The sequence below is a fragment of the Lepisosteus platostomus genome, chromosome 4 (genome assembly GCF_059453375.1).
Source record: "Lepisosteus platostomus isolate fLepPlt1 chromosome 4, fLepPlt1.hap1, whole genome shotgun sequence".
Lineage (NCBI taxonomy): Eukaryota > Metazoa > Chordata > Actinopteri > Semionotiformes > Lepisosteidae > Lepisosteus > Lepisosteus platostomus.
In genome coordinates this window covers 7218101-7228941 of record NC_142614.1, presented here as the reverse complement: position 1 = coordinate 7228941, position 10841 = coordinate 7218101, and the positions used below count along the sequence as shown (strand labels likewise).

Sequence of the window (10841 nt, the reverse complement as noted above, 5' to 3'; positions counted from 1 at the left end):
AGAGAGATAAACACCTTCAAGAGGAGTTTGAAAGAAGTGATTAAAGTTGAGCATATTTCCGTAGCAACCCCACATTGACTCATTCCTCTCTCGAATGCGGTGCGCTCTTCCGCCCTCCACGTTGTCGGATGACAATTAGCGCTTAATTTAATGTTCCTTTAATTCCCCGTTAATGGCTAGTAGGCCTACGAAGGCTGTGTCTAATGGGGCGAACTTGATTCTCCGGGTTATTTCCTGCAATTAACGAAACCGCGTTCGATGGAGCACGGACGCACAAAACCCACATTTTAACAATTAAATCTTTCCTTTTATTGTTTCCTTGTTAATTACATGGAGTTACGCGGGGAGGAGAGCGACGAAGTCTGCGAGCGGAACTAAATTGTTCTGGTTAAAAAAAAAACTCCACTAACGACTCGCCGGTGACACCTAGTGGACAGCACCCACAGATCACCCTACACCAAGCCACAGCGGGGAAGAGGAGGGCGGGACCTTTTCCTAACGAAAGTTTAGTTTTTGCCAGGGTTAAAATGGAAAGACGTTGAGGAGGGCAACGTGAAAAATTGGTAAAGCATTAAGAGTTTCGAACCAGAGAAAAATAAAACTGTAGGCAGTATGCATGCGGCGAAATAAAGCGTCCTATATAAACGTAGTTATGCACGCGCGACGAAACCCGTTTCCGTTTCCTGCTTTCTAACGTTGTCAACGACGTCACCGCATCTCCCCGCAACCCCACATCTCCACCCAATCGCCACGTCTTTGGCTTGGAGTATGATTTATGAAGGAACAAGTAATAGGTTTATTCCATGCTGGAAAAAAGAAGAAAGAAAACAGCGTTTCGGCCGTGGAGCCTTCTTCAGGTGTGAGCAAGAAGGCTCCACGGCCGAAACGTTGTGTTTTCTTTCTTCTTTTTTTTCAGCCTGGAATAAACCTATTACTTGTTCCTTTGCAGCCTACGCATGCTGACGCAGCTCCCCTCCTGACCTACATATGATTTATGAAGCCGAACAACAGATACAGTGGCCCGGCCTCATGGTCACATATGGTCAGAAAACCTTGAACATGTGAAAAATAATCCGAATCAGATGCTTTTGCTCGTCGGCACAAAGCACACGCTTTCTTCAGAGGTGCAGAACGAACGCTTGTTTGGAGCGAGAACTGACCGATACTGTACCACTCTGCACACAACCCAGCTGGGGTCCTTCGTGGGCATCGCTGCCCCTTCCGGCTGTTTCCTTAGCCCGAGTGGGGACAGAGAATAAAGCGCTTCTCCACTCACTCACTCTCGCTTAATATTGCAGCGGTCTTCCCGGAATTTCCCTCGGCGGAATGTACAAAAAGATGAGGGGGAGACGGGAGTGCAGCTCATTTATTGCCTTTGATAAAACAGGGGGGCGGAAAAGCTGAGAAGGCAGCGAAGCCGGCCGCTCTATCAGGTTCTTGGCGGGAGAGAGATCACGGGGAGAAGCCCCGCCCCGTCTATGTGGAAGAGAAGAGGGGAAATGCGTCTGCTGGAAATGGCGGGCTAGGGGCTTAAATCCTCTGACTTAATCCGGCCCGCTTCCGGCTTTTCTTAGGTTTGGGGGACTGAGCCAAATACTTTTCGTAGCGCCTGTAGTTCCCTACGCAGGAAACAATGTGTGTACCGCCGGCATCTTTATGTTCTCCGTTGAAGAGCTTCGCAGTATAGAACTGTCGTGCATTTGGGTTCCCTCGTCCTTTATGACGTCATAGGAGGGTTACGTGCAGTAAGGTCTGAGTGAAGTCACAGCGGAAGGAGAGTTCAGGCCCTGCGGCTGCGGGGTTTCCGTCAGTAACGGCTCTTGGCTGTCCGCTAAGGGTCGCTGAGCGGTGCAGCTGGCTTCCCCCCGTTCTGAAATAGCCGCTGCTTTCAAGGAACGAGCCGGACAAGAGCTGTCGGGCAGCCCCTGGGTTCACGAACGGCCCCCCCTCCCCGTCCTCCCCCGGGGTCTTGTGGTATTCTGTGCGCGTGTGCGTTGTCGCCAGACCCGCCGGGGGCACGAGGCCTGTCCCGGTTCGGAGAGCGAATCAGCCCCAGTGGGCGCCAACTGGCAAAAGGCAGCCAGTGCTGGAAAATGGAGGTGGCGTGAAAACTCTACCGCGCTGGTGCACTACCTGAAGGAGGTGATCACTGTAATAACCGTGACGAAGCCTAGTAATTACGGCGACCAGCTCCTTCATCACCGAAGCGGAGCATTTCATGGCAATTTCTGTTTCTATAAGCACTGCGCAAATGGTGTTGACATATGGGGTGGGCTGGGGGCGGCTGTTATCACCCCAAGGCTGGTTGCATTCAGTCTCCGAGATGCGTCATCCTTTCGGGACGATCAACGATGTGTCAGGAAGCGCCAGGCCATGAATATAAAGCGCTGCTGAATCATCCCGGCAGCAGGACTTTATTATAAACCCGGCCGCTTGGACTATTAAACCCCATTATGTGGAAAACCTGCGGAGTCAGTCGCTTATCTCGCTTCATTGAGCCCCTCTGGCAGATGTGACTAAAACTAAAACATTTTTTTTTTGGTGTCATTATGCTGGGTGCTATGACTCATGCGCCGCTGCGCCTTTCGCAACCCACACACGCGCCGGTTATTTGTTGCCACCTAGTGGTCAAGAGCGGGACTGTTTGACCAGGTTGTATCGTTCGCCTCTCTGCGTACTTTTAATTGCTTACGGTAATTTAAGTATTTCTTAAATGAATCCGTTTGCCGAGTTAAACCTTTTAAATCTGTTTCCGATATTATAGCTCGGAATGGCTTGGCATATTTTCAAACCTGATACCAACTCTTCCCCTGGATGGATGGCATCCTCAATTCAATTAGCTGCTACAACCCAATCAGGCTAGATGTCTGAGAGGCTTCTTCTCTTCTGAAAACTTAATGTTCAACCATTTTGATCGACTGTTTCACATAAGCGGAGTATGAGGTTCATGACTGATTGGATACCTTCCTTTAGTTTCTGCCTTAAAAATGCTTTAGGAAGGTCAGGTACTGAGCCCAGCAGTTCCACATATAAGAGATAATGCCTCGTATTTAATACTGTCTTTAGTCCACGGCCCCCAGCTAAATTCCCTGGGGATGACTTTCGGCTGTGGTTTTGGCTCCAGACGATGTCCTAATCACAGGCTAATTCATTGATTTCGGATTTCTGTCTGAGGCGTGTTGTTACATTTTCTCTCGAACCGGATTCGTGGGTAATGTCAAGCCTGTACCGCTTGCTTGAGTTTCGAAGCAGCCCCCCCTGCAGGCGTGTCGCTAACTGCCAACCGCAGAGAAGGAGAGAGCCCTCAGCTCTTTGCACTCGTTCAGCATGCATTGCTTTTCCCACCCGCCTCAGTTCGTCCTAGAATCGGCCGCCTTCAGGAGCTGCATGGTTATGAATAAGGGAGAAAAGCTTTAGGAGGGGGGCTTAGGGCTCTGTGTGCGGAGGCTGCTGGAAACTGTACACTGACGTTGGGCCTGCGTATGCAGAAACAAGATAACCAAAAGCCTCAATGAGCAAGCAGGTGGATTAAAGGCTTCTCTCAGCATCACTGATTCAGAACACGACTGGGACAAAAGCCGGTGGAGACGGGTATCCCAAAGGCACAGGTTTTTGGGAACTACTGGCTGAATGCGTATCCATATAGGACAAGGCGACAACCTGAAACTCTGCCGATGGGCACGTCATCCTCATATCCCTGCTTGATGAAGCCGTTTACATGGGCTGCCTCAACAGCTGTGTGTTCACAACAGTGCCATTGGGAGCTCCTGCTTCATCGGAAAAACACTGATGAATCATAAGATTTGTGGGTGCTCGAACTGCAATATACCCATAATATACCTATGTATTCAGACATCCAGTCTATCAAGAGTGAGTGTCATAAACTTTATTGTAAAATAATAAAAACGGCTGTAAAACGCGTTACAATTTACAGCTGTACTATGATGAACAGGATTTGGCTATTAGTTATGTTAATGATTTCAACCTTGCACAGCATTGTATACGTCCCATACTATCCATTTATTGATCAGTGAGAAATGCAATCTTTTTTTAAGGGTCAGCATCCCTACAGTGTGGGTGTGTATGTAATGGCGGGTATGTAGAAAGTGGTTAATGTCACATGTGATTTTTGGAAACACCACTTGGCGCAACATAACACCAACACACACTTGGTGTTGCGTTTCCCCCAGTGAAAATCAAACTAAATTGGACAGCAGGAGACAGGCAACCTTCAGGCCTCAATTGCTATTTTGTTTTTGGTTTCCATTCCATCTCAGACATTAAGGCCTTAATCTAATTTAATTAGAGGATAAGCGGATGAATCAGCTGTGTTTTCCTGGTCTGGATCGTCTGCAAACCCGAAAGACATCTGGAGAACCTTCAGGAACTGGAGGACTGGAGTTGTCTAACACTGCCTAACGTGTCTGAAGCAGGATCTTTTCTTTTAGAAGAAGCTCACTAAGGAGTTATGCAAGGAAATTGGTCAGAATGCCAGCATCTCTAAAACATCAGGCTGGCTCTGAGCACGCTGGGCCTGTCTCCTCTTACAGATCCCTCTCCAGGGCCACCTGCTTCCAAAGGGGCCGGAACCTCCCAACTCCTGCCGAGTTTTGGCAGAAGCGTTCCATCGGCTCCCACAGCGTCGGGTGCATGTAGATGTTCAGGATGACGAGCCCCCTAAGAGCCCCCCTCACCCTCTCCAGCTGGGACGTCAGCAGCCTCTGAGCCACCGGGAGGTCGGTCCCATACAGGTCAATATTGAGGCGCAGGGACCCACCCCCATAAGGGATGGGGTAAGGTGCTGTGCAGATGCTCAGTCCAGTGGGACACACCTTCCTGTCCACCAGGCAGGTCAGGCTCCTGCCCGCGAGGACATCCAGGTTACTTGGCAGGGGTTCGAGGGGCTGCCAGTCCTGGATGATGAGCCCCCCCCGCAGCAGGTTCTGGGAGGTGTGGGGGCTCAGCAGCACGGCCCCCAGCTCGTTCCTTCCCTCCAGGGCGACGGGCTGGGGGACGGGCCCCCCTTCCACGGCGGTCAGCTTGTCCTGTAAGTCGGCAACGAGCCCCTCGAAACAGCCTGCCGCGCCCTTCAGAGACAGCACCGCCTGCCGAGGGGGAGAGGGGGAAAGTTCAACTCTGGGGGAGATGTGTGGGGAACAGCGAGAGGAGAAAGAATGATGAGGGGCCAGGGTATGCATTCAGGCCAAATCAAGGGCATTCACTGCCTGGCAGTTCCGCGGTTTCTGGTGGTGCTCTGCAGGGACACATACAATAATAATAATTCCTTACACTTAGCGCTTTTCTGGACACTCCACTCAAAGTGCTTTACTGGTAATGGGGACTCCCCTCCACCACCACCAGTATGCAGCCCCACCTGGATGATGCACCAGTACTCTCCCCACACACCAGCTCTCAGTGGGGAGGAGAGCAGAGTGATGAAGCCAGTTCAGAGAGGGGGATTATTAGGAGGCCATGATTGGTAAAGGCCAGGGGGAAATTTGGCCAGGACAGTGGGTAAACAACCCAACTGTTTTGGAGAAAAGCCCTGGGATTTTTAATGACCACAGAGAGCCAGGACCTCAGTTTTCAGTCTCATCTGAAGGATGGTGCCTTTTATACAGTAAAGTGTCCCCATTAGGGCCCACACAGAGTGCAGGGTGTGCACCCCCTACTGGTCCCACTAACACTTCTTACAGCAGCAAGCTTAGTTTCCCAGGAGGAGTTCCATCCAGGTACTGACCAGGCTCACACCTGCAGAGCTTCAGTGGGTTGGCAGTTGTCAATTGCAGGGTGATATACTTGTATGTTCTTAGATGACAGCATGCGTCACTGTATGGAAGTGCATTAAAAAGTGAGACACGCCTTTACAACAAGGGTTATGGGAATCAGGACAAAGCTGTGCAGCTATGTTGTTTTTCATTAAAGCTGGACGAGAGCCTCAGACCAATTAGCTAAATATAACCAAACAAGCTCGATGGCCTAAGAGCCTCCTCTTGTTTGTCACCTTTCTGATGAATTTCGGTTCAACAGGCTATTGGGAGACACAATAGTATTTGCAAAACTGATCCTTAAACTGAAAGAAATTAGCGTTTTAATTGTTGCACCTTTGCTGAGATGAATACTTTTGTCTAACGATCACGTGCATTTAAACTGATCATCTGTTCATTATTCCTGCCATAAACCAGACAGGGCAAACAGCTGCTCTTTGTCACTTGCCTGTTTGGGAAACGCACAGTAAAATCAGTTTTATATTATATGTGCCATCAAAAGCTAAATAGCGACTTGATCATATTACCAGCTTTAAAAATCCAAATTCAAACATGAATCGCGGGTCGATATAAACCACCAGCTCTAACCAAGCCCCGTCACATCAGAGCTCAAAGAACAACCACCTGTTTTACCCCTGACAGCCATCCCCGCCAATCCCAGCTTGTTACTCTACCTGCTGGGACAGCAGGCGGTATTTGGCCAGCTGCTCGGGTCCTGGGTCATCTCCTCGGGTCAGCCTTTTCACCCTGACCTGGGGGAAGTGCCGTCTGACGTACTGGTCAATGAACCTCTGCACGACCCCCGCCACCCCGCGCCCTCTCTCGCTCTGCGCCACCCGCAGCCCCTCCACAAGCACCGTCTTGCCGTCGTCAACCACAAAAGTGGATTCCAGGGCGATCTGTACAATAACCAAAGGTCAAGGGTCAATGGAATCTCCTAATGATCAGTACAACCAGGGGTTTGCATAAGCGGTACAAAGGTACTCCTGAGAGTCTGGACTTTGGGAAAATGTGTTGAGATGAAAGTTTGTCAATGTAACCCTCCATCAGCCATGTAACATGCAGAATGACATTAGACCAGAGAGCAAGATGACCTTGCATGAACTGGTGGGCTGATCACCACAGCAAGGTGATGCCGGAGGAAGACTGGAGTGAAGAGAGCAGCTGACAGTAGTAAGGACACCCCAGTACGGCTCAGTGTAGCATTGAAATAAGATTATTACAGGCAGCCCCCTGGAGAGCGAGGAGAGAGAGAGACACCACGCTGTCTCCTTTCACAGCTCAAATGCCTCACAGTGCGTCTTATAAACCAGGCATTTACAGTGGAGTCATCCACTGTAACACTGGAACAAGCTTGTTAGCCGGCTGTTTGAGGGTCAAAATTTACTCTCATTTAAGAAAATGACTGGATAATATTTCAGATTCAGATAGATACTAAACTACTAAACAGTGAGGAAGAGCTGAAGGACTTTTTTGGGGAAGCCTGCAGTTCTTGGAGCCCCTTGAACCACACAGAGCACAGGAGAAAGTCACACAACTCGGGGGGCACCAACAGTGGCTCAGGTGGGAAAAGTGCTCACCTGGAGCACGGGCCGCACCTCATAGTTGTGGCAGCACCTGTCTGTTTCAGGGCAGAGGGCCACTGGCAGTGGATGAGCTTGAGTTGGGCACAGCACTGCTTGCATAGTGACAGCACCCCCTGGGCTCCTACAAGCTCACAGTGATGTTGCCTTCAGTCAGTCTAAAGCAGGAGCCCACTGCCGTCAACGAGGAGGGAGCATGCAGGGTGGTGCTCATGTCAAGTTTGATCTGTGTGGCAGTGTAGTCCGTCCGAACCTAGCTTCCTTCATATTAAAGAAAGATCAAGGCCCTCTGTGTACAGAATCCTCACTTTGCGGACTGAAACAGCGTGTGGCCTTCTTCAGCCGCTGGGTATCTGAATTTACATGCTGTGTGGGTGTTTAAACCATTCTTCTACCAAGCGTGGCCCGTGGGTAAATAGATGTGTCCTTATCTGAAACGTGACATTTACAGTGATGACTCCACTGTAAATGCCTGGTTTATAAGACGCACTGTGAGGCATTTGAGCTGTGAAAGGAGACAGCGTGGTGTCTCTCTCTCTCCTCGCTCTCCAGGGGGGCTGCCTGTAATAATCTTATTTCAACGCTACACTGAGCCGTACTGGGGTGTCAGGCATCACGTCCCCTGGGATCTGTAGACCGCAGACTGGTGGCCTGCCTTCTGCTCTTCTTCCTCAGCCCCTGCCCTCGGTCCCCTGCTTCTCCTTACCAGCTTGCCCTGTCTCCTGGCGAGGAAGATGAGCCTGTTGGGCTCCTTCAGCCAGGCGTGGTAGCGGGCGGGGAGGTAGTCGCTGCCCTGGTAGATGCCCTCCGACATGGACATGACGTCATCATAGTCCTCCGCGCCCGCCAGACTGAAGTCCAGCCCCTCGCTCGCCCCCAGTGTGGCTGCGGCCGCCATCGCCGTCCACCTGTGTGCCGACACGCGCGCAGGGGTCACAGACGGGCTGCGGGGAGAGTGTGCGCGCTGGGGGCCCTGCGACAGACTGACAGGCTGAGGGCCAGCAAGGAGAAACAAGCTCCTTTACGGAACCAGGTGGTGTTCAGCTACTTTCAGAGCTGGAATCAGAGCACCCACACCACACCACCTGCCATTCCACGAACATTATTATAAGATAAGATAAGATAAGATCACTTTATTGGCCATGTACAATTTCTTGCATTAGGAATTTGTCTTTTCGCAGACCCCAGCTTGCTCTCCATGAGACACACAGACAGGGAGAGAAGCTGGGGGTCAGACCGCAGGGTTAGCTATTGTACAGCACTGCTGGAGCAGTTGGGGTGAAGGGCCTTGCTCAGGGGCCCAACAGAGTAGGATTCCTCTGCCGGCTGCAGGATTTGAACTGGCAACCTTCCAGCCACAGGCGCAGATCCTGAGCCACAGTGTCACTGCCCAGCCCCTTTAACAGGTTAAAAAGTTAATTCTCTTTGTACACGAGAAGAATTCTGCTGCTTTGAATTACCAGTGTTTTTTACATTCAACAACTATAACATCTCATTAATGTTGATCATAGCGCATTCAGGAATACAGGGCCAAAAGGGATTCGTTTTTTTTTCTTTTCGCGACGATCCAGAGAAAGTACGGTTATGACAGTGCGGTTACGTCATCCCCAGACTATAGTTTTTCTTTTTTTATTATAAGCGGCAACTTTTTCAGATGGTTTCCCCCCGTGAAACTCACCGTTACCGTTCCAGCTCCGTATGAAGGACTCGATGAAATACCGACTTCGTAAACACAGCTGAATAGGAAGAGACGGTCTGATCTAGTTCGGTGACGCCGGGCTCTCCTGGACTCTAACCCCTCTCTCCCAAGTCCTTTCCCCGCCCGCTGCCTCTCCCTCTCCTAAGCTCCCTCACATGGCTCTGATCCTAACTGCGTGCACTTCCTGGCTCCGCAGCAGCACGGGACACTGATCTCAATACCGCAGCGGCCGTCCGCCATGTTTTAGGAGGGCGAGTGATCGTGTAGAGCTGAGACTGCCGCTTGACAGCTGAGCACACAAATAAGAGAAGTTTGGGAGGGAATCGCTGGTGTCACGTACGCACTGGGAAAATACATGTATTTTCTGCGTTCCTCCGAGCGATTCTTCCTCGATGGCGTTGTGCGAACACAGTATTTAACACGAATGCTGTAACACAAATGCCATTTAAATGTTAAAAGGGTATTTAAACGATCCTTTAAAAAAAGACCGAGGATTCTAACAGTGGGATGTACGGAGCCCGGGAGGGGCCATCAGTAGGAAAAAAGTTATATCGAGGGAACGATTTACAATTCGTGCCCACGAGATAATCAATTCATTCCTACGATTTACAGTTCGTGCGCACGGAATATCTAAATCGTCCCTTCGCTTTCTTTCATTCGTGCGCACTATAATACCCTTTCCTTCGTTTTCTTTGTGTCACGATAGTCGCGCATAGAAAGTTTCTAAAATGCCCGCATTATCCCCGGCTCCGAGCAAACGCCGCTATCAAACGCTAGTTAACACGTGACCGCGTCTTGATCTACATGTTAGTATGTTAGAAACTGTTACTTTTTTTCTATATTGAATTAATGGCTGTTGGGCCCCCTAATAAATAAAATAACACTCTCGACGGGGAGCCCTGGATGAAAAGGAACATTTTCTCATTTTAAAACGAAAACTGCGGATCTCCACCTTAAGCCCTGCCGGACAGCCTCTTATTTTATCTGTTCCTTCTTTCGTTCTTTGTGGGAACCCAGGGACACTCTGATGTGAACCGCCGCTGTATAGGCAGAGAGCAACACAGGTGTGATTCTGGCGTCTTGCTGTCTGCCGCTTTGGCAGTGTTACAGCACCCTCTGCCGGTCAGACCTTAACACTTGAGACCTGGTAACCTCCTCGCCCAGGTTGAGAGATTCCTGATCGCAAGTACACTGAAGTCGTCTTCCATCCCTGTTCCCCGGGTCTTTGTGTATTTTACAAAAACTTTCAGCAACTGGCTCAAAATTAGATTAATATAGTTGTATTCAGTAGCTGCATAACTGAGCTGGAATGAAAATGCTGTAGTTCTGACTGCTGCCTGGTACCTAGAGGATCTGTGGGCAGTTAGACACAGCATGGAAAAGAGGGCAGTTATGGTTAGTGCTCTGCCTGCTCTGCAAAATCCAGAGCCCTCCCATGTCACACCAGCCCTCTGGCACTGAGAGTGCAGCCTCAGTAAGAACGGAGGGAGACAGCAGCGTCCGCGCTGGCTGAGGAGACGACAGGCTGCGCTGCGTGGAAAGTTCTCTTATCTATGTGGGGCGGAATTTGCATGTCGTCACCTGCGCGCGCTTTTACTAGAAACAAACGGCACCTTCGGTTCCTGAGAGAAAGGAAACCAGCTCGCTTCAAACTGCTTGTGGTGCAGCATGACCTGCTGCGACCGACACACAGCCGGTTCGCTGGAGAGATGCACCGTTCCCAGGCTGACTGCAGTGCCTGGAGAACACATGCCCCTGCCTGTGCAAGTCTGCTGGTCAGAGTATGAATCA

At 50.3% G+C, this 10841-nt stretch overlaps 1 protein-coding gene across 1 annotated transcript; it reads right to left on the bottom strand.

Annotated features, from left to right (window-relative positions):
• Nucleotides 1–3871: 3871 nt before the first annotated feature.
• Nucleotides 3872–10127, bottom strand: nat16l (N-acetyltransferase 16, like). Its single transcript, XM_088628000.1, has 4 exons — nt 9030–10127; nt 8058–8259; nt 6443–6667; nt 3872–5105 (listed from the first exon to the last, which is right to left on the bottom strand). Exons 2-4 carry the CDS (start codon nt 8247–8249, stop codon nt 4545–4547), a joined length of 978 nt encoding a protein of 325 aa, XP_088484126.1. The 5' UTR covers nt 8250–8259; nt 9030–10127; the 3' UTR covers nt 3872–4544.
• Nucleotides 10128–10841: the final 714 nt, after the last annotated feature.

Coding starts and splice junctions, on each gene's coding strand:
- nat16l (XM_088628000.1), bottom strand. CDS start 8,249: ATGGCGGCCGCAGCCACACTGGGGGCGAGCGAGGGGCTGGACTTCAGT. Junction 6,668..8,057: donor CCAGGAGACAGGGCAAGCTG/GTAAGGAGAAGC, acceptor GTTATTGTACAG/ATCGCCCTGGAATCCACTTT. Junction 5,106..6,442: donor ACCGCCTGCTGTCCCAGCAG/GTAGAGTAACAA, acceptor CCCCCTCGGCAG/GCGGTGCTGTCTCTGAAGGG.